General features: G+C 37.5%; 1 protein-coding gene across 1 annotated transcript in view; it reads right to left on the bottom strand.

Annotated features, from left to right (window-relative positions):
* Positions 1-444: 444 nt before the first annotated feature.
* ZNF654 (zinc finger protein 654) overlaps positions 445-24618 on the bottom strand; it is a 29892-nt gene continuing 5718 nt past the window's right edge. Inside the window, exons 2-9 of the mRNA XM_071433817.1 lie at positions 21397-21542; positions 18411-18492; positions 17025-17160; positions 13138-13340; positions 12264-12403; positions 8339-8480; positions 4590-6915; positions 445-4265 (exon numbers count right to left, since the gene is read on the bottom strand). Coding sequence (XP_071289918.1) covers positions 4258-4265; positions 4590-6915; positions 8339-8480; positions 12264-12403; positions 13138-13340; positions 17025-17160; positions 18411-18492; positions 21397-21542 — 3183 coding nt within the window. The 3' untranslated portion in view covers positions 445-4257. The remainder of the gene's footprint in view (positions 4266-4589; positions 6916-8338; positions 8481-12263; positions 12404-13137; positions 13341-17024; positions 17161-18410; positions 18493-21396; positions 21543-24618) is intronic.

Raw genomic sequence — 24618 nt, forward strand, 5'->3', positions numbered from 1 at the left:
AAAAAGTCACCATCCAAAATTTTCCAGGAGACAGTCAAAAAGCTGCAGTCAAAAAAAAACTAGGAATTTACAGGGCTGTAAATAATAAATCTAAATTATCCAGTATTTTCAGGCATCAGTGTTGAACCTTCTGAAGAAAACAAAAAAGCAGTTACACTCTGTCTTGCTGTCTGAACTTGACAACCAACCAGAAGCAGAGCTATCTTAAAACAGCTGCACCCTGACTTGTCTGTGGCCCCAGATTTGGATTTTGAGTCCTAGGAATTAACTGCTGCCCCCATTTTGAAGCTTGGTCTGTTCAAATGCAAATATCCACACACTTGGAACATCAAGACCTGGCATCTTCACACAGGTGCCACTCAACCGTCACGTACCAAACATAACACAGTAGCTCTGAACATGACAGCAGCATTTCCAGAGTGATTCTCCAAAAGACAAGATCAGTTTCTATCAACAACAAAGACAATGTTTTATTGAACAAATCTATGTACAGTACAAAAGGTCTTTAAAATGAAACACTACTGTAGATTTATTGCAGTTTGATGGCTCAGTTTTAATTTGTACTCTTATATAAAATGCAAAGTAAAATAATTTAACATTCAACAAGGAAGCACAAATTTCCTTTCTTGCTGAACCTGTAACAGCTTTTACAAATTAAGAGTCCCAAAATGCATACACTGCATTTAATCAGAAAGGTGTTATACAGTACCCAATAAATTAAGAAAATAGTAACACTACCACCCCCTCTGGGTCTTTTGTCCATAGCACTGGTGTTAAACAATAAAAGAAATGAGTACAGCTGAACCTTCCATGTGATATTAAAATCACAAAGTTTAATGTTATAAATTATCCAAACTATACAATTCATATAATTTTTATGAATATGGCTAAATAACCAAAGTACCAGTGACCTTGCCCCACAGATATGACCACTTGCAACCTAGTTTCAGTATTCCTTTTTTTTTGTGAAAGATGCCTACACCAAGCGGCAGCTTCTTGAAATTAGAAATTCCATGACCTTTACAGTGAAACGTGATGGGGTTAGAGGAAACACTCTTAAAAGCAAAGTCCAAACCCAACAGAAGGAATGTTATTAATTGCACCAACTTTGATCCAACAAGGCTCCTAAGCTCATGGACAACTTCAGGCAGCTTTAGGGTAGCTGGAGGCTTACATTACACATGTACTTCAGGATTCATTGAATCAAAGTGATACATCTTCAAGGATTTCCAATTACATCACACAATGCTTTATGTCTGGGGAAAAAAAAAAAAAAAACAACAAATGGCCAAAAAACCTCCAACTTTTAAGACCTGTAACCTGTTTACAGCCTTAGAAGTTGCAGGCTTGGTCTGGGGTAATACTCAAAATAAAAGAATCCTTAAAAAGCATGGAGAATTATTCCACACATGATCCAAGTATCTTTTTGCCTCTGATTAAAGTTGCTTAATACTGCAACTATCTGACAATACCAAGAGGTATCAGAGAGTAGCTTACAGAAAATGCAATGTCTTTTGAAGTGAAAATAATTATTTTAAAACATTACCACCCACTTGCTCCTTTAAGTCAATTTAACAGATTCCTGATAATTGTAGGATGATGCTCATCTTCACCTATGTAAGAATTCATAGTTCCTATTTTCCAGAGTGTACACACCGAATACATGAGAGAAACAAAGGGTGGTGTCCCAGAAAAGCATCTTGGAACAAAAATTACTTTAATGCAGGTACAAAAAATTATGGTCACAGTTTATGCATGTACACAGATGCATTTATCTACACACTTAAACCAAAGATAATACAAGTCTCAATCATGTTTTAAAGCATCTTCAAACATATGGAGCTCCACGGAAAAGGCAAAAAAAGCACCAAAGATTAAAAGGTACATTAAAAAGATTTCACAGAAACATCTTTTTTGTATCTTTGTTGACTCACTTTTTAGATTTTCAGAACTGTAATACTTGAAAAATGAACCTTTTTTTTTCTCCCAAATATATTTAAGCAATGTCAAGCAAAGAAGAGGGAGCCTGGAAACATTCAACACAGTACCCAGGTCCTTAAAAATTAGTTGGTATCTTAAAGTAAAAAACGTGAAAGTGCATTTGTCTGATAAGGACCCCATTAACTTTATGTTTAAAAAATTTAATGTATTTATACATGTAAATATATATATAGTGTGTATATATGTATATATAATGAATGATGCATTTAAATCAGGTTTTTTGCAACTGCAAAAAAAATTCTTTGGTGCCTCAAACATCATACAAATCTCTGGAAGTGGGCCACAACTGGGATTCATGTAATGCACAAATACCTGTGATCATAATTTTAGAACCTTTTATGTTAATCCAACCCAAAGTTAAGGCAAAACTCTTCTACAACTCAAAAGCATGATTTTGAATTTGCATTCTTTTTACCTGGCAGGAAGGGGAAAGAAAGCAGAATTAATGCAAATACCTGTTTAGTTCCACAGAGGATTATCAGCAGAGGCATTACTGAACTACTGAGTTTATCTTCCAGAACTACTTCACAGCCAATCTTACAGAGAAGCCCTTGGGTATGCAAGAGTGAGCCATTGCTACAAAGAACAGGGGGTTTTATGCACCCCCTGATTTTTACTCATTAACTTTCACCCACCTGTTGATTTAAGCCCTGCACACACTGTGATGAACTCTTCAGTGACAGCTGAGCAGAACAGTTGCTCTGTGCCGTCCTACATTTCTGGAATGACTCTGAAAATCAGTTTTCGCCCCTGTGCCTCCCCTGCCTGCAATCCCACTACAACTTCCATAGAACAGGATCCCAAATAAAAATAATATTATCTGGCAAGACAGTGCGAGATAAATTAGAGGATAAATTTGTACAGTAATTGGACAATGTGCATGTTTGCCACAATTCTGCCTTAGGGTAGGAAGACCAAAAATTACAATGGCATCTTTTTGGTTTCAAAATCTTCTGTATTTCAGTTTTCCATATAGAACTGAGGAACTCCTATTTCCTGTCTTCACATTGTGATTGTTTCTGTGAACAGTGAATTGTGAATAAAGTGCTTAACATTTAAGTAACTCCTTCACCAGCCTTTGGGAAAGGCTCTCCTTTCAAGGGATGCTACTAAATGGGATTGATTGCCATGTGTCTTAAGGATTGAGAGGACTCCTGTTTTCTCCCCTCTAGACAATGAATAATTAGTGACAGTACTGAGTTGTGGCCCACCACCATTAAGCAACATAACAGATGTGAAACAGGTTCTTCCTGACCTTACTGTTCACCCCAACCTGATGTGCTCTGCTTCTGTTTGCCTTCTCAAGTTCTCATCTGTCCTACCAACAGCTGAGGGACCTCTGTGCTTGCAGAATATTAGTTTAACTCTGCAAGCTTAACCCTTCCAACATTCCAGATTTGCTTCCATCAGCTGCTGTTATTATCCACACAATCTATCACTTGTGTTGGTCTTCCCACACCTACAGCAGATGTTTTACAGGAGTCACTTTTACTTCAGCCTTGCAAAGGGCTTCTCTTACACACATCTGATTTCCACTGTGTGCAAGTCTCACAAAATAGCACATCAACTCACTTTTTCCTGCTTGTTCTGTATTTCAAGTTTTTGGCTATTCCAGCATCCCATCTAGCTCAAGATTTCCTTCCACATTCCTCTTTGGATTCTGAGTAGAAGCTTATGAAACAAGCTCCATTCTTTTGAGCAGATAATGGACTCACATACTCAGACTGAAAAAAAATAAAAAATAAAAGAATGCATGGTTTCTTTATGCATTTATCCACAAGGTAAGAATGTAACGCCTCCTTGAATGATTCCATCTCAGCTGCGTGGACAGATAACCATGAACCACACAAACTAAAGCAGCTTTCAGAACTGGCTGATGGGATTTCCACAAGGCAATGAACACCTCTACTTCCTCTGCCTGCTCACCTCTATGCCTCATTGTCCTTCAACCTTCATGCTAGAAAAGCTGTGCCATTAAGCGTCAATCATACATTTGGGATGAACATGGCTTTTTTTGATAACTGGTACTTTGGGGGTTTTGTAGCAACTTTTCTGGACTCAAGACCTGCAGAGCTCCTATTACTCCTTTGTGAGTTTTGTCTAGAAAATGTGCTTTGTCTTTATCAAGGTCATGTTTTTCTATAGGAATTTGAGACTGCTTCATGATTAAGGCCAACTGGGAAACAAACTGATGCTGCTTCATGTAGTGTTTCCTTACACCACTCCTCATCTGATACTTTTCTCCACAACATTGAATCAGGCACCTGTAAAAGACAAAAGATCAGAACGTAAATAATTTCTTAATCTAGAACACTGCTTATGTTTTTCACCATAGTTAGTTTCAAACGTGCAAGGAACAACAGATTGAATTACCCCATTCTGTTTTATCAGAAGTCTTTTCCATTAGTTTGCCTACAAATTCTCACCACCTCTTTCTTATTCAGAACAGCATGTCCGATTTCAACTTCCAATTTAGCAGAGTACTGTGATTTAGTTAGTGTGTGTCTTATCTATTCCTGTTGCAAAGACCATTTTCTGATTGCTATTGACTGCCAAGGAAACCAGCATGGAAGGACTGCAGGACTTACTTTCATCATCTGAATCGAATCCAAAGAGCGTCTGACACTTCTTTTGTGCAAGGTGAGCCTCAAGTGCTTCTGAATTACAGTAGATGGTCAAGCAGTTGCCACATCTAAATCTTTCTGTTGATTTGCTACAAATTTTGTCTTGTTCAGAGTAGGCATCTACCTCATCTGCCAAAATTTTTCTCCGTTTTGGCATGCTAATGTAACGTTCATCAAGGTAACTGGGAGGCAATGGTCTGACATATGGTTTTGTTAAGATGACACCATATGAAGTAGTCTCTGTTGTCTGATTTGGTTTAGAAGGTACCTGTGAGACTGCAGGGGCATTATTTTGTGGTGCATCGTGACAATTCTGTAAAACTGGTAACACTGACCCATTTTCTGTCCTTGTTTCATCTGCTACTCTGTCCAAAGGTACCTGGGCTGCCTTGGATGATGTCTGATCTGGGTCACTGTGCCCATTGACCAGTTGGTCACTAACAACATTACAGTTTTCAGGATTTGGCTGTAACACAGGTGTCTTTTGGTCTATCAAACTTAAAACTGGAGCACTACCCTCAGATGAGCTTTCATTTCCATTGTGAATTACATTATTTGCTTTCTTCTCCACACTTTGAATATATGTCTTTGGTTCTGCAGAATCTTTCCTTGACTTCCAGGTTGGAATTGGTAAATCTACAGTTTCTTTTTCATTAACAGATTCATCATCATCTTGGTAACTACAAAGTTCTGAAGGATCATCTGAAGAATCTTTTTCACTTGCATCTTCCGAACATTCTGGGGTTTTATTTAAATAATGCTGAGCCTCGTGTTCATACAGCAAAGGGAGCTCCTCAAATAGCTCACAGCAGTTTGAGAAATTGCACTGAGCTTTAAATACACTGTGACTTTTTATATGTTCTGCAAGCTCAGTTGACAGCTTAAATCTCTGATTACAATTAAAGTGTAAACAAAAGTAAACATTTGGATACACATGTCTCTTCAGGTGGTCTATAAAATGTTGGGAATCGGCAAATTTCCTCTGGCAGAAGCGGCATTTTCCTTTATTCCATTTCATTATATGCTGCTGCACCTTCAGATCAGTTGGGTGAGTTTTTCTGGCATGTTTGTTGAGGAATCTTATTTTTTTAAACACTCTAGCACAACCATTAGCAGGGCACTTAAAGGTTCCTTCCTCATCCAAAGCATCAATATCTTTTTGAGGGCAAAACACTCCATTCACTTTATGCAGAATGGGTGACTCTTTACTGGAGCTCTCATCATCCTCAGGCAAGCTCTCTGTACTCAAAGCATCAGGAACATTATTAAAACAGCTGTCACTACTGTTTTCAGTAGCATCATCCTGGTCACTTAGATGGTTTTCCACTGCCTCAAAAACCTGTTCTGCATTCTCAGCCTCCTCTTGGACCTGATCAGAACTCGGAGCTACTGTAGCTACTGTAGCCTCTGGTTCAGCATCTTTGGAACCCTCAGAATTCCCATTTTCAAGAGACACAGGAACACTACAACATTGCACTTCATGAAGAGCAGGAGCCTCCTGACCAGCCTCAAGAGCTGCAGCAAGATGCTGCCTTTCTATCTTCCTGACGTGATTCCTTAAGTGCTTCAGCATGAGTCCTTTCTGCCTGAACTTCCTGGTGCAAAGCACACAGGAGAAGCTGCCCTTTTTTTGGTGAGCTTGTGCGTGTTTCACTATGTGATCCCCAAGGAACTCTTTGTTGCAGATCACACAGCGGTGCCTTGGTTCAGTCTGATCCAGAGTTCTGGATGCCTCAAGAGCTTGGTGGTTCTTTCTGGCATTTCCTTTGGAGCGGGCTCCAGAGCAGTTTCCAGGGTCAAGCTCCCCATTGCTGACATCTGTTAAACAGCCACGTTCCTCACCCAGAGCCCTGTAATCCGCTGTTTTCTCTGTGTTTGCAGAAGAGTTTTCCAGTGTACTTTCACTCAAGCCATCCAAGGCTTTATCCCCCAACAAGGCTAAACAATTCTGCTTGATCATCAAGAAATTCCAGAACTCGGGATCGAAAAACAATCCTTTCTTCAGGATGGGCAGCAACTCGAACCGCACGCGGTTCTGAACAGAACTAGTGCACTCATTGTATTCTTCATCTGCACATTTGTACAAGTGCTCAACAGTGTAGTAAGATTCCAAGGTGCGCTCCAGGAAAAAGATGGAGAGAGCACAAATTCTGAGGATCTCCAAGTCATTCGGCAGAAAATGAGCGATTGCTTTATAAATAAGACTTTTCATGTTGGGATCTTCACGGAGGTCCAGCTGTAGGGCACATCCACATATCTCAACACAAATTTGAAGGCCATCTTCACCAACCTGCAAGAACGAAATCATAGTGTACATAAACAATTCCCAAACATCCCACATATTTATATTCATCTATTGCAGAACAGGAGTTCAGAAAGCATCCTGCTACTGAACGTCACCCAAGGACATGAACATTTTTAAATATTGCTCAAACAAGACTATAAATACAGATACAAAAATGGTTCGCACTGAAAGCTGTACAGCTAGGAAGTTCCAGCTCTGCCCCATGCAGCTCTGTAGTTAAAGACAATTATTTGGGGATATAAACCAGAACTGCAAGAGATCATTTCTGATCTGCCAATATCTTCTGCCTGCCTTTTCATTACCTAGGCTGCTTCACACTGTAATTGGACAGTTCCTCTATATTTTGGCCATTCTAACCTTTCTCGCTTGAATTACATTAAAACCATGGTAATGTTGCTGACAGTTTTGAACAACCCATGGCCAAGAAGTCTAAAAGGCTTCATTTTCCAAAGCTGATGACCCATCCTTCTAATGAGCAGAATTCCTATTCCACAATTTAAACTGGGGGCCCTGTCATGAACATAGAGAATGATCAGAAATAGTCTGCCCAACAGGCAGCAGATTAAAGTCAAAAGAGGTACAGGAAATTTAGAAATAATTAATACCTCCTGTATTTGGGTTTTAACAAATACAGACATCGCTCCATAAGTAGGGGATTATTAAAAAAATAAGACTACTCAGATGCAAATAGAATTATCAATTTCCCCACAAGCATTTTAGAATACATTCCCTTGAACAGCAACAAATTATTTCATTTAGATCTGACAAAATAATTTACAATTCATTTAGGGCATAAAATATGAAAGAGCTCTGTTAAGTCAGGTCAATGACAAATAACGCGTTGGGAAACAAATCTCAGGCCTGCGTGCAAAGCATTGCACGTGACATCTTTTGCAGATGGGGCAGAACAAGACCGAGATCCGAAGCATGAAATACAGCACAATTTCCTGAAGCAAAAATCATGTATTGTCCTGTATTATTCTCCCTTTTCCTTTATGCTATATTAAGCCATTTTGTCCAGTTATAATTAGAATTGGTAAAAGGACTCAAAATTTAACAAGGAAGAAGGGTACATATTACACAGATCCTATTTCCTTAAGAGGTCAGCCTGAAAAAAAATCCCCAATCCAATGATTCACATGTATTCCATGGACTTATTCCTCAAACTTGCTGCAGAAATAAAAAAACTCAGACTTCAATAAAAAAAAAAATCTTAAAACCACACAAGCAATCTTCATATTGAAGCCCGTTCTGGAACCTGACAAAATTTTAAGAATAATATTGTCCTTCCCCAACCCCTTTTTTTTTAACTTTCCACCAGAAGTGGTCATTACACAATATGAACACCACTTCTCTTTAACTGGTTATCAAAAACAAACTGGATGAGGCAAAAACCAACAGAACTTACTTCATCCTTAATGACTTTCATGAAAGGGAAAATGACTCTGACATTTGTAGCAATTCTTAGAAGCTGGTAGCAGTGGTCCACAAATACTTGTTTGGATGGGTTAGATTTGAGCTGCAGTTTACTCCAAATGAAGATCAGGTCCCTATTAGGTAGAGAATAAAATATTCCAATTACATTGAGTTTTAGAACACTCTCACTAAGCACAATGCATTACTAAAGACAATTATTTGCATATTCTGTGATTAAAATCATATTTGAGGGTGTAATACTGACCTAATTAACACCAAGATGTGCACAATGGAAAATGCAACTTAATTACTTTGTTAAAGCATTCAGGGTATCTCCTATCACCAAGCAATTAAATATTCAACAAAACATTCATGTATTCACCTCAGTTTCAGACAAGTGCACAATAAAATCAGACAGAACAGCACCTAGCCCTCAACACCACAAGCAATAAACATCTGTGTGCTCTTGGGATTAAGTCACTTCCAGTACAAGGATGAAGAGTCCTTCAGGAAAAGAAGCTTTTGAATGTGATAAGTGGAAGCAGCATAGGAAGCTCCTGATGTGGCAGGAAATAGTGATGTTCTCCAGTTACTACAGCACAATTTTCTGCCTAGAGCAGTTATCCCAAAGTTGCGGGTTCTACAGCTACCCTACATCTTCATGATCTGCAGTTAAATAACATTCCAGCCTGAGAAAAGGAAATGTAAACAGATTAGTGCTAAACTCTGCGCAAGTGATGCATTAGCCTATAAAATAGAGCTAACTGAAGTTCACAGCATAAAAGTTTTGTGCACTTTAATTCAGAGACTTAGGAAGGCAACTGGGCTAACTTTTAGTCATGAGAAGATTTGCCAGCACTAAGATCTCACACAGGGGTAGCTCTACTTAGGACTCAGGAGAAATCCCACCACAGTGTTACAATGAAAGCAGGACTCACTGACTTCGATTTTCTGAAGGAAGATAATTTTCTACTCCAGCAATCTCCTCCCTCAAAACAAACCTGGCTACTAACAAATTATTTGGCTGATTTCCAGAGTCAGACAAACTTTTTGAGGTTAAGCTTCTCTTAGTGAGCTCAGAGCCTGAAAGAAGTGACAGAACTGCCTATGACAAAACAACTCCACTTTTAAGTTCAGGATAGCTCTAGAATTCTGCTTGACATTGAGACCTTGACCGGTTTCTTTCATTCAGAATCCAAGAGAACTAAAGTTGAAAGAAAGATCAAGCTTATGGGGGAAACTGAAAAGGGACACCTATAAGCAGCTCTACACACAAAAAAATTAAACTTTCTGGTTTCCTAAAGATACAAACTGCTCACCTCTGCCTTTACCAGGCTAGAAACCCAAATTCTACATATTTGCAAACTTCATATACAAGTTTGAAATTAGTGTCTTCATGCACTAAACCATTCTTAACAACCCAGTAGAAGTCTCAGCCTGAAGTACAGAAGTAAGAACTGAGTAGTTTTGCTGTTGTATGTTACAATTCAATAATCCATCTCATTCTCTGCTTTGCCTCATATGATTTCAGAGCAAGCCGTTTCAACACTAAAATTGTTACTGAGAGATCACAGAACTCAGCACCTCTTTACCAGAGGCAACCATGCATTCCAGCCTCTTAACTACCTACAAAATACCAAAACCACTGTGTGCCACATGAAATGATGGTTAAACCCTCCCTAACTTAGCTGGATCTAAACCCTTTGCTGCTCTTAGTAAGTAGTGAACATGCTCTGCCAAAAGACTGATCAAACCTATGGTAAAAATTCTTTGACTTACTGAATTTACCGCATGGGAATCACCTGAAAACAGCCAAAATAGCATTTAAAAATCATCTGGCAGAGAAGGAAGGCCATCTATGCCTGCTCAATCAAAATATTGTGTGTCTTCCTGAAGACACAACACTTGATACAAAGTATAATAAATTGATTTCTTACCATTATTTCACACAAAAAAAATTTAGTATGACCAAACACAGCTTGCTTGATGATTTAATTTCAGAAAAATAATTTGTTCATCTGAATCTAGAATTAATTCTCGACATCAGTGAAAATTTGAATTTTGTGACCAAGCTGCTAAACGTTCATCTTCCTCTAAGATGACAGCTAATGGTTTTAGCTAGAAGATTTCATATAGCTGTATAATAGCAGATATTTGCTACAGCCTCTCTCATCTGTTTTGTTGTCCTATCTTTGCTTGTAATGTTAGCAGCTAGATCTCTGTTAGATCTGCAAGGCCCTCAGTTCCAAATAAGGTGAGATGATTTCTACTCTGCTGGAAACACTAAAATCTTCCCTAGGGAAAAAAATAGACTCTGAAGGTTAATTTAACCTGGCTCCTACTTCTTCAAAAAATTGGACTACAGCATAGTCATGCCTTCACAAGCTTTGCTGCAGTTTCCATGAGATATTAAATATAACACAGAGTTCTTGTTGGGAACACAACTGTTAAGGCTCAGCATCTGTGAAGAATGAAACATCTGCTTGAGCTGCACAGACAGAACCGCTCTGAACTCTTCCAAAGATCCTCAAGTTCTATATTCTGAATAAATTAAAGTACTGAGATGCCAAGATTATTTCCCTGAAATCTAGGTATCAAACAGTACTTGAGCCTCTACTGGAATTTCATCTTTAACATCTGATTTGTCAGAACAAAAAAAGATACATCTTGCTTTGAGCAGCAATTTCAAAAATGGACAATGCAAAACTCAATGATCAGCTGGGTAAGAGCAAGGTCAACATGTTACTACAGCAAAAAGGGTTTTAATTACAGTATTGAAAATGCATTTCTTCAAAGATTGACTCCCCCAATCAGAAAGCATTAATTTATGGAGCTACACTTGTAACTTCCTAATAAGAAATAGGGAGATGCAGCTTTTGGGCTGGAATCAGCAAAGATGGATTCAATTCCCACTGAGCTCACACAAACTCTACCTTTTTGGTTGAACAATCCTGTCCATCTTTTCCTGGACAGACTGGATGAAAAATACCACTATCTATTACTAACACATTGTACTATAATGGATGCCATTATCATAATCCCAATGGTTTTGATTGAGCAATTACTCCTCCTACAGCCCAGTAGTTAAGGAAAAACATTAATATCAAAGTAAACATTATCATATCTAACTTTCATTAGTTTCTCAAGACAACAAAGCTTTTTGATTTCCTGGAATCTGGGAACACAAAAATCCAAGGCAGCTTCTGAACTCAATATTAAAATTAGTTAGACAGATTGATAATTTGATCTCTATCAAATCCTTGCTAGGATGTTTTGCTTTAACTACATCAACAAAGAAAGCATATTTTATCAAGGAATGCAGATCTTCCTTTAGTTACAGAAATTATACAGGCTCAGCAGGATTATATTCCTTAGTCATCTTTCAGTCCTCAGAATGATGAAATTTGTTGACAACACTCTAAAAAACACTTCTTAGCCCTAAAACCAAGTTCAGGTATCAAGATAATTAAATGTGTATGAAGACATGTTCAATATTTTCTAGAGAACTCCATCTAGGTGATACCTCTGTTCATGACATCCAAGTTTCCATAATTAACAGCACATTTTCAGCACCAAACATTCTCTTTTTAGGCACATTGGTGACACACTACAGTTAGAGAGCAAAATATCTACATGGTTAAGCCTACAGACTGCATTTTGCTAATAATAAATGCTACATTTCTAGGTAGGGTACATAAAGTTCCACTTTTCTGTTACTTGGAAATAGTAAACAAAGACTTATGAACTATTAGGCTACCCTGTATATGACTGTGTGTAAAAGGGCAGACAGGCACAACAGAAGCACCAGGTACATTTAAAAATAATGTTTATCTGGTATTTTTAAGTTAGGTGAGTTTCATTTTGGCAATAGGCATGTATTTTCTGCTCAGCTGCTTCCCCAGAAATAAAGTATTTACCATATACAATACATGTCCCCATTTTGGAGCTGTGGGACTAAGAAGGATTCACAAAGCTGTAAGGCTAAGGTAGTCTTCCCTTCTTTTTCAGTGTTGCAGATGATCTCAATTCCACTCTTGCAATCAGTCCTCAACAAGTGCTATACAATTAAAATAAAATCAATTTAGATCAATTTGCTGACATTAAATCAAAACTAATCAGATCTTGCTCTACTAAAAACTTCAGGAATTGCTATTAACACAGGATGTCTTCGAAATGGCTTTAGTGTACATCTATAAGTAAAGATTTTGGAAGGATTTCGAGCTCTTTCATATTCTGATGGTCATTACTCTAAAAAATAATTGTCTGAGAAATTAAAATACAACACAAAAGCACTTGTTCTTGCCACTTTTGGGTGGCTTGTTCTTAAAACAAGTTAAGAAAAGCACTGTTATCTACTAAATGCTATTAGTGATAAAAGAGCTCAAATCAAATCAGCTCAAGTGTCATTTTACATATTGGGGCATCATTAAAAAACTTGAACAAAACTATATAATGTATGATTAACATTAATTAAGCTCAAGTGCTTTTACTAAAATTGTTAATAGTAAAATAGTCAATACACTGAAGTTACAAAATATTTAGGGACTATATCTACAAGAATACTTGACCAAGAAATTGCATTTAGGTCAACAAGATTTGTAGGCACTTCACATTCAACTTTTCCAAGCTTAAGCCAGCACTAAGTTGAGCAACACCAGTGTGGGCTGCCTGATTTTATGACATTTGGGTCCACAAAATCAGAGTTCCACATGCTCCTCTTGACAACTCGTACACAGCAAGTATAAAGCACCACTTGATTTTAAAAAAGAAATGTATACTGACAAACAATACCTCCTGGAATAGCTGATCTTCTAATGGTGACATATAAAGACAGGTGAAAAGAGCTTGATGGAAATACAGATCTTTACTGATATCTGGATGATTTATGCAAGATTTGATAAGAGCCATTGCCTCAGGGATGCGTTCACAGGCAATAAGGTATCTGGCACGGAGTTCAAAGAACAGTGGATTTTCAGAGCTTAAATATTTGTTAACTGCACAGAAAAGAAAGATTTAAAGGCAATTAGAATATGAAGTCCAAACAACAAATATATCTAAATGTAATGCTGTCTTTAATAACAAATAATATTAAGAAAAAATAAAGGGTCTGCTAAAAAAAGTCTATAAATTATTAAATTAAATACCATAAGAAATCTGTCCTGCTTGGAAACAGAAATTGTTATTTTTCTTAAACAGTAATCTAATTCAGTATTTTGTTCTAACAAGTTAACACAAGGTGCTGCAAAGGATTGGTGAAATTTATATTGTATAGAAGCAGAAGTAAGCATTTTAAAAAAAGAAAATTCCCTCCTTTCTCTGCAATGGAATATGTGAGACTGTCAGAAGCACAGGATTGACATCACCTCCAAAGCTATAATTATAAATATTTTTTAAAACCTCAAGATACTCATTATCCATTAAAATGTAAGACCGCAAAGTGATGAATAAAGTTAACTGCAATTCACATGCTAGTGCCTTAAGAAGCTTTGAACGCCTCGATCTTGCTTGCTTGGAAAACATATCTTCCTCTGAAAGTGCTACTGGGCACAATTTCTATCTAAATACCTTTAAATTCTGGCTCCTAATTTCTGGAAATCTGTTTTTCAGCTCTAAAACATAGTATTTGAATGAAAAAATTTCAAGTGAGATACTGAAAATACTCAACATTGAAGTAAATGGAAATTCAGAAATACCTACAAGACATGCTTTGCATCTTTATTGTAAAAGATCATACAGATTGTAGTATCTCTGTGGATTTAAAGTTAAAATATCACTAGCTACAAGGCTACAACTTCAGTACTTTAGAGTTTCATGTTTTAAAGAAAGAAATAATGAGATTGTCAATTTAAAGTCAGTGAAGGCTGCAAGTTCTTCCCTTAGAAGGAATCTGTATTAATTACAAGCAACTTAAAGCAATACTTCAGAAATGGTTACTAAAAACTACAATCAGAACAAGAAGTTTTCTTCCCCCAAAATGAAGAGATTACTTGTACAATAACCTTTCAGATAAAGCCTTTTTTTTAAGGATTGAAATAATTTCTTACACTCAAACCCAAGATTCCGCTAGCATCTTTATTTTTATGCAAGCTAGCAGTGTTCCATGCTAATGAACATTTAAGTAGTACAATCCAAGGTGTCAGGTTTCAATTTGATTTGTTAGCAGATGCACTGTAAGAAAGAAACATCTCATTCCCATTATCCTTTAGCACTTTAGAGAACAAATTCAGAAAACAAGAGGACTAAAAGGCAAGCCAGTGTCTAATGGGGGTGATGAACTGCAAGAAAAAGTCATTATATGGAAAAGTCATTAGAGCCAAGCAAAGGCCTCTCCTTTACTGAATTAGCACCCTTAGTATAATAAACTACATCCTCTGTTTTGTATGCAAGCATTACTGAAAAAGAAGGCTGGAAATACTCAGCTCTGGTAAGTGCTAATGGTAAGGAAATGCTGCCCATCTAACAAGTGGCTATAACACCCTTTTCCCTTAAAGGAGGGGGAACTGCACTGCAGAGCTCACCCTGTTCTTATTCCTATTTGGTGTGGGGAACTCTCAGGTCCCTTCTGCTCCAGAAATGAGACTCTGACAGCCTCCTCTCCCAGGGAAGGGCATCTCCACACCCTACACCACTGCCAGCAGGAGCTTTCAAGGATGGGGGTTCCTACAGCCTCCTCTGTTTCCACAGTTTCACTGATGCTGCTGGCAGGGCAGTGCTCCCTCCCTGTCGTGGCCTGTCCTATTTTCCCAGGGCAGCAGACAGAGCTCTCCTAACCCCCCCAAACCAAAGACAACTGCTAGCTACAATAGTGTTTGGTCAAGCCTGAGACACACTAAGAAACAACATTTATTGCTACCCAGGCAATTTGCTTTAGAGCAACAGACATCAACCAGCACCTCAGAAATTCATTAACTGCTCCCTCTGACTGCACCTCTGTCATGTTCTCTTCTAGATGCCCACCTTAATCTCCCTAGTCCATTACAAGTTGATTGTTCTATGTTTCAAGCCTACTATTTTTCTTTCAACTCAATGACTGCTTTGTTTCCAGCCATCTCCAAAGAGATTGTGACATCTCAAAGTTTACTACAATTCCTGTAGAGACAGACACAGAGAGGTTTGTCTTGGCCTAAGCTTCTCCATGGAGTTAATGAATCCAGGACAGGATTATGTAGTTCGCACAAACTGATTTTTTGCAAGGAATGGTTGGTGATTCAGCAATAATAGGCAGGTTTTCCTATTTAAATAACCCCTGAGGGAGCCACATGGCCAAGTTTCAAAATACACACTGCAAGCCTATAAAGCAACACAGGATGTTTGCTTTGTGTAAGACTTCACAAGAATCAAATTTTAGAGGAAGTGAGAGGAAGAAAGAACAAGCTCTCAAAATATAAATTATCTAAAATAAAATGTTTGTCAGCAAAGATGAGATGCGTCAAGGGTGTGTGTGAGGATATCTAGGTAAAAGGAGAGAAAATCTCTCAGCAGAGGGAAAGGAGATGCAGCCAGAAACAAAGTGCCCATCTAGTGATAACAGGTTTCATTCCTGCTTTGCCAGGTTAAAAACAAACATCCTCAAACTGTAACCCATCATAGAGAGGATTCATGGTGACCAAGAGAATCATTACAGCAAAGGACTAAACTAATTTTGTGCTGGAGAGATGGAGATCAAGACCTAATTCCCCATCATAATGACCAAAATCACGGGATGCAGAACAAAACAAGGTTCATCTTGGTTTTCATTTCGTTTCTGTACTTATTTGACCAGAACTTTATGAGATATCTAATAAAAATCATGGGTAAATCTGTTGCTCAAGCAGTTGCTTACAAAAGAGACAAAATAACAAAGGCATAATGATGTTAATTTGCTATCAAAACCCTTGTTCTGGTTAAGGAGGCAGCTCACTGAGCTGTCCTGTCTTTAGTGCTCTTCCTCTCTCTCAATGAACACACTGACACAAACAGTGGTGAGTTTCTATCAGGCACTACACCATAATAACTGAGCAGAGCTGGCATTTTCCATCACTATCAAACTAAAAACAACTTTTAAGAGGTCCCCTGAGGAACACTGTTGCTTTACATGTTAGTAAAGACTTGACTGTAGCTTGAGTATTTTTCCTCCTAGGAACTTTCATTAACATTCCAGTGATTTTGTTCCCATGCACTGCACCTTTCCCAGCTCCAGGAATTACATATCCATAAACAGAAAACAGCTGTCACATGTAGCCATGGGCATCATTGGACACAAAACCAAGAGAAGCCACAAGACCAAGTATTTACAAGTGAAGAGAAAAATTAAATGAGTCAGAGTGCCAGGAGACAAATACAAATCAGATCCTCTCCACTCATGTTATTTCAGGAGTCTAAATGGAGTCAAGTTTGTCTCCATGCTTTAAGTGTACACTTAGACTTGGGAAATCCACCCTGTGAATTTTATTAACTACTCCATAGCTGCCAGTGATACAAAATGACGAATATGATCTCTACATTATAAAAGCAGACTTAAATTAGCGAAGAAATTCAGCTTCCTTTCAAACAAAAAAGAGACCAGCACATTGTACTACAGAAAAATAGTTAAAACACTGCAATGCCAGCTGATAACACCTGACCCCACATAATTTTAAAAAGCAAAACTGAACACATTTTTTCAGTACTCTGGAAAATTACTGTGATAAATGAAGTACCTAATTCCTGTGACACAGGCTTTGCTTTAAGAATTGCTTGTAATACTGGATCCTCCCATGGTCCACCATCTCGAATGATTCGAGTCACTAGTTCCAGGTTCAGATTCCTGTATTTATTTAGAAGGTTTTGACATTCCTAAGTGTACAAAGAGAAACAATTAGAAAGAAAAAAAGATCTTGTCTAAAACAGATTATCCCAAAGATACAAACCAAGAAACCCATGCATGGCTGACTATTTCCTCAGTCAGTAATTTGAGCTACAAAGTCTTTCACTGACCATACAGAAAGCCCTAAAGCAACAACTGATATTATCTACAAATAGCAATACAGAACTGTTGAAGGTCAAATTCATGGCTTCTACAGCCCTCAGAAAGAGCCTTCCATTTGTATAACAATGCAAAACCAACTTGGATTGGAGATATTACTGGCACACACTGAGACAAGCCTTCACCTCATGGCATCCTGCACAGACTTAGACATGTTGAGCTCGATTTGTGATTTCTGAGGGGAAAAACTGATTTAAGCCATGAGTCACCAGCCCTCGAGCAATCATTTTTCTCCAGATCTCTGCATAACAGGAATTATGTTTGCCTGTAATATCATGGAATGCTTTAGCCAGCCATTATTTTCACGTCAAGTTCCCTCTCATCGCCATGCATTATTTGCTGTAAAAGCGTGAACAACACCATTAATCTAATCAAAAAATTTTAGTTATGAGTTATCTAATATTGAAACAAAAAATGCAGCAGAAATATGGCTTCCATCCACATACAATTACCTGCTTTTCACTGCCAGTTTGATTACACAACTGATGCAGAAACAGTGCTGGCACATTAATTTGGAGAAGCAGTAATAGACAGGTATCAACATAAAAACAGCAAAGGAAGAGTTTTTTCTCAAACTGCAGTTCCATGAGCAGAATTAATAGAGACCCAACCCAGCTTCTCATCCTTTCTTTCCCTACAAAGTTTGCTCTCATGGTGGCACAACCCTAAAAATCCATTCAGGTATAAAAAAAACCCAAACAAACCAAACCCCACACTTACCTGGCAAAACAAGTTCTTAATCTAGGGTCATTTATCCTATGCAGTTCTACACAGACATAGAAAACTCTGTCCCAATCCACCCAAGAACAGACCAATCCATGTTTATGCCGACTTGAAGACTTCACTGAGATGAAGCTTCAATTTAAAATTTACTGATTAAAACCAGAGGGGAAATGTGAGATTTCATGTCATGAACCGAATGACATTAAGCTCTAAATAGACATAAACAAAGTTTCTTTCACTTTAATGGCACATTTCCTCCAGGTCATACAGTCACAAAAACTGTCTTTACATCTACTAAGAGAATATTAAAAGTTTATATGAAAGTAGGCAACACTACCTGGATTGAACCTAAAATATCTTTCAAAGGATCTTCATAGAACTCATCCTTTCCAAAGAACAGCAGCAATTCAAAAAGACTCCTGAAAAACAGAAGTAGTGACAAGTCAAACTAAAAACATTGATTCAAAAAATGAAACTACTCTTAAGTCTCTTACTTTTAGCAGCATGCAAACCAAAATCAGGGATTCTGTGAATTTTAGACTTGTGCCATGTGGAGTCACTCAAAGATTTCTGGTGGCCAGCAATTCCTGTTTTCAGCTACTAACACACTTTATTTCATTTCAGCCTGTCTTGCCATAACTGAGGTGTCTCTATGAAGGTGTTGGTGTAAAGGTATTAATTATTTTATCTTTTAAAAAAAAAAAAACTTTTGAAGACTATTTAGAAGGGGACAGCTTTTGTGCAGATATGCAAACAAAACTATGTTCACTTTGTGTGTGGCATTCAAATTCATACAACTTGAATTTTATCACCACCAAGTTTTTAATCAGATCAGGTCTTTGTCCAGCAAGATGAAATCAGAAGTGTTATCCCAAAAAGAGGTGTCAGAAATGGGTGAAGAAAGGACTAATACTTTCAAAGCTGCTGAGATTCAAACTGATTTGTGGTCTCCATGGTTTGTATCTTAAAACACTGGTCTAGCATTTTAGTTCCTTTAAATCCTGTTACAGAATCAGAGAGGCTGGTAAAAAGCAGCTTTCCAGATCACCTTTCAATTCAGGTTTTAGTTTATAAAAGCCTTCTTCCAGATAATGCAGTTGAGTGAATTCAATCAAAAACTTGGCAGTCGTGGATCTGCAGTACAACTGTTACTGTTCTGCCTAAAGATTCTGAGAAATTTCATTTCTACTTGGAAAAAGTACCAGGCAGGCACTGCACTAATGAGCTGCAATTGCTGATTGAAAAAGTCAAGGGCAGCAGACAAGAACTGAGCGACTCTCAGAGGAACAGGCAGGACTTCAAAAATACTGTACAAATTAAAGGCATTTTTTTCTCCTCAGTAACATTTTCATTAAACATGTGCATTAAATAAGTCTTAATATTCACAGACAAAATTAAGTTTTCTATAGGAAAAATGGAAAAGTACCATAAAATTAGATTTCCAACAGATTCTGCTCAAGTATTTTTTCTAACCAATGATTAACTCTGCCAAAAACAGGCTTAGAGAAATAGATACCAACTTATTATGTTCAGTGACAGAATTTCTCTCAAGGCTAAGCCTGAGAATCTCAATTCAAATATGCAATGAAAAAACAATCCCTACCCAAATAAGTATGTGATTCTGAAAAAAACATGAGCTCATTTGATGGTTAACAAAATTTTGCAGCATACTTGACTCTCAGCAAAGGTCAGCCATGAGTCACATCATGATCTGGCAAGCAACCAAACTGGAACTTAAATAATAAGACAAAACTAATTAGAGCAAGATGCATGCTTGCATTTAAACTTGTTTTGAGTGACTTAAAAAGAGGAAGATCTTGCAAAAAAAATCTGGTAATCAATAGTGAACAAGTGTAAACTACAATTTTCTGCTTTATCAATGCACTTACTCACAGTCTAATATAGGAAGCCTTCAAAATATTTTTATTTCCTCATCACCAGTCTCCAGTTAAAATTACTACAGTCAGTTCCAACTTTGTTTATATTGATCACATCACTGCTTCAGCATCAGAAGATTGCCTCAAAACACCAGTGTGGCACCATTATAAAACCCCCTGATATTAACGCAGATGATGCTTCATTTGATATGAATAGCAAGCTTATTAAGTAGAGGAAATAAACCAGTTGCTCCTGTTCACAGTTTATTGCCTGGTTACCAAGGAAATCTTACTCAAGGATGACAATACAGTCAGGCAGAGTTTTACTGTCCAAGAACTAAGACCTAATATACAGTGAATTTTCAAAAGAGATTTGAGCAAGGTTGCCCAGGTAACTGCAGCTACTAAGCCCTGGGATCCCTTTATATCATATCACATGCAAAACTGTGCCAGCCAGGCAGAAGAATAAATAATCTGACATCCTAGAATGGAAGCAAATCTCATGGAGTAAACCCAGTCTCAAAAAACAAAACAGACAAGGATGACAGCAACTCAGTGACCACTTTACTTCTCGATTATCAGAATGGATCCATCCAAAAAAAACGTGAATTTCCACCTTGTTACCTCCCAAGTTTTGCTATTTAAAGGTACATATAAACATAGTTTGAACTCTGTAGGCTTTTTCCTTAAAACTAGTGAAAAAACCCACTGCAACAGATGTCACTATGTTTTGATGTAACTTTGAAAATTGTGGTCTTATGATGCCATAAATAGTCCTCTGTCAAGCAGTTTCACACACACAAAACAGGAAATGTCCACAGTGAGGCTTCACCAGCATTTAAAGACAGCATTTATTTTTTCTTACGTACTTATTACTCTGACACTTCCAGTCTTCATGTGGGAAAATAACCATCGCATCAAGAAAATTAAAATTAGAGCAAAATTTATGAAACATTCTGTAATTCTTGAAGCTGAATGTGACTTTGGGTCAGTTAACTGCATGACAAGTAATTCTCAGAAGCATTTTGATGACTCAAATATAAAAATCCATACAATTTCAAAGTAATGACTTCTTTCTTAAGACATTTATCTTAAGAAGTACTCAGCTTATTACATCACTAGAAGTATAAAAGTAAAAATTTGAGATAAATGATTTAAAATTATCTACTGGCAAAGGTTGGTCTTCAAATACTCCAAAATAAGGTTATGATGATCATTTATTTTTTAGATTATTCATTTTGCCAGACATCCCTTATGACAAAACACTGTCATAGCCAACTTGAATATTTAACAAGGATACAAAAAAGACAAAAACAAATTCTACTAAGCAATTCTTGGTTCTGTGTAGCTACACCACCTGCAAAACCCCTCTGAGGAGCTCAGAGGATCTGAAACCCTTTTGCTGTGCTATTGTCAAAGAAGGAATAACAAAAAAGAAGTACTCACAAAGCAAGGCTACTCAGTACATACTGTACGTGCTCACATTCGGCTGGGAAGGACACACAGGCAGATGTGAAGCAGCACAGCGCCGTCTGCAGCACCTGCAGCTGAGGCAGAGGCACCTGCCACCTCCCAGCATAGTCTTCAACAACCTAGGCAAAACCATGCAAATACACATTATTATCCAAGACATTCTCCTTGGTCAGAAAGAAGCAGCAGTGTATACCTGCTTCAGCTTCCCACCTTCTCCCTCAGGAACAGTTTGTAACCTAAAAAATGTGACTGTTTTCTGGTTTATGACCTAGATCATGAAAGGAATATCACAAGGGACCTTCAACTTCTCTTTTCAGAGGAGAAGACAGGAAATACTTTCTTCTTTTGCTGTGCCACAGATATTGCACTCTGTATTTAAATACAAGCTTTTATTTTGCAAAGGGATGCAAATTAGAGAGTCTGTAACAACATCCAGACGTTCTAGTCTAAAAACTTTCCAAGAGGGGAAAGAGTAACCTGCACTCTTCCAGCCTTTATGTCAGCAGGCACAAACATTCCAGTCCCTCTTCCTTATCTGATCAAATGAGTAAATTTGGCTTTATTTAGACCTAGGATGGATCTAAGGCAACAGCAGCTGAGATGGACCCATACTTGTATGTAGATTCTATGTTTTCCAAACTTATTTTAGTAATTTGTTTGAAAAACTGTTAGCTTAATGCAGCAAATATCTAGGTTGACTGAAGAAGAATTACCAGACTTGTAGATAAATACTCTTCCTCTTAAGAAGACTAAATATTTTTAAGATGGTCCTGCCTCACAGACCTATGAAGAGTTCCCTGAAATAGTTTTAGCCAAGTCCCTTTTATAGAAAACCACAAAAGCCTTAGAAAAACAAAGCAGACAGAAACAAAAAACATCCTTTACAAGTGTGAGCCTCCAAAAGGTCAAACAAAGGTGGAAATAAAGCATCACTTCCCACCAGGATGTTTCACAATGCTTGCACCTGATGGGCACAGTTCATAAATTATTTCAAGCAACGAAACAACACTTTGTGTCCTACTGTACATCCCTCACTTCACTTCCAGCACTCATCTGAACCCACTGTAAGCTCAGTTAGGAATTACTGGGCAGGTAACAGCCTCTCCCCCAAAAAAGCCAACAGTCCCAGTCTGCACCAATTCCTTTGCCACACAAACACCAGAGCCAGCAGAGAAATGAACACAGCAGCAACACCACCTTGGCCTAGCAGTTGGTCTGCAGCTCAAATGCACCAAAACACATTCACAGCAACAGTCCCCCCCAGTCCCAAACTGCTCAGGAAAAACAGGAATAGCAAACTTTTCCTGAATGCAGATAACCTGAAACCATGAATTCATCAGCCACAGGAAAAAAGAAATCTAACTGGTCAATTCTCAGAAGACTTGCAACAATCAGGAAAAGATGGGATGTGGGGAATGTGTGTGGACAAAAAGCTAAACTAAATATAAAATAATAAATTCCAAACCACACTTCACACACATTCTATACAGAAGGAGGGGTAGGGAATAATGTATACTTCAATGTCTCTTTTTCAGTAATCTCATGGAATAACTTTTTCAGTAATATAAACCAAGCTCTATTTTTTGTACAGAATACTCAAGATGCCATGCTTTGAAAGAGGACTGCAAAGCAGAAAATAAGTAGAAGTTTATCAGCACATTTTGAACAGGCACACCAATTGCACTACAGTGAAGTCAACAAAAAAAAAAAACCACAAACATAACATAGTCAATGCACAGTGGCCTTGTTCAATACACCAGAGAGAAAACCAGAAGGGAAGCAACCTTTTTTATGTGACTTTCTGCAACAGGTGCTTTCAAAGTCTCTGTGTGCAATTTTTAATATCCTTAAAGCATCACCCCCCAGTCTGTGTGTACCTGCCATTGCCAATAACCATGAAGGGACTGGGCCTTTTTGCTTTCCCTCTCTCATTCAGAGCAGATCAAGATACTGAAAGGAGGCTGAAGCACCTTCCTGACACCAAACCCCCCATTCAGCTCCATCTTTCTCCTACACCAACACACTGCTTCCCTTCCTTTAATAGGTTTTCGTAACTTAGAGGAAAATCTAAGACTCAGATGTGTCCACTTAAAAAAATCAAGACCAGACTCATCAAAAATTTCTGAGCACACAGCTAAGACAGCTAACCCCCAAAATAACCAGGTAATAAGTAAAAACCTGGCCTATAGCAGTGAAACAATAGCTTTTCTTGGAATATTATGTTTTAACTGATTAATTATACACATATATTAGAAATTATTAAATATGCACATATAAAATTATGTTATAACTGATTAATTCTATACATATATTTTAAGTGATTAAATATGCACATATAAAGTTATTTGGCTGTATTTCAAAGACTTAAGAGAAACAGCATTGCAAATAATTAGATTTGCAAATACATAGGACATGAACCCCAAATGTTTTATGCAGTGCTAGGCAGGAAGTTGCCACAGCTTTTCCTATTCCTCCACACAAGAAAATAAAGAAACTACAAATACCACCAATTTTAAAAGTTTATCATTACTAGAATTTCAAACAAAGTTACTCCCATAGCTTCTTCTAAGATTTAACAGTAAAGTCACCACAGGATTAAATGCACAACAATTCTGTGAGTTTTTCTCTTTATAGTTTTCAGACACAGAAAACTTTTTGGCAAATATAATGGTTGTCATTAATTATAATAAACATATGTAAGGGTTGTCACATGAGAGGACAAACCCAAAAGGGGCAAGCTTAGAAAAACCAAAGTTTCCTGAAAATTAAAATCCTTAATTAAAAGCACCCACCACAGTTGCCTGATCAGCAGAAATACCAGAGCAGCTCAGATACCAAAGTTCAGTTCTAGAACCTGAGTAATACTAGATTTACTCTTCCTGGAAACATTACAAGAAATCACCACAGCTTTTTAACTGTCTTTTGAACCTGCTCAGTGGATGAAGAGCATTTTGTTTTGTTTCCAAATACAAACAAGCCAACCATGTCCTTATAAATAAGGATTTTACTATACAAATAGAGAGTAGGACAAGCCTTAAGATTTTAGGGTAATATGAAATATTACTTGACATGTAAAAGTTGAAAATGCCTTTACACTAAAATATATAAGCAACACCTTTACTGCAATTCACATGTGAATATTATATAAGGAGTAACCAAACATAATCACACTTCTGGCAAAAGAAAACACATCAC

The sequence above is a fragment of the Agelaius tricolor genome, unplaced genomic scaffold (genome assembly GCF_023055355.1).
Source record: "Agelaius tricolor isolate 1412-34295 unplaced genomic scaffold, bAgeTri1.0.p SCAF_9, whole genome shotgun sequence".
Taxonomy (NCBI): domain Eukaryota; kingdom Metazoa; phylum Chordata; class Aves; order Passeriformes; family Icteridae; genus Agelaius; species Agelaius tricolor.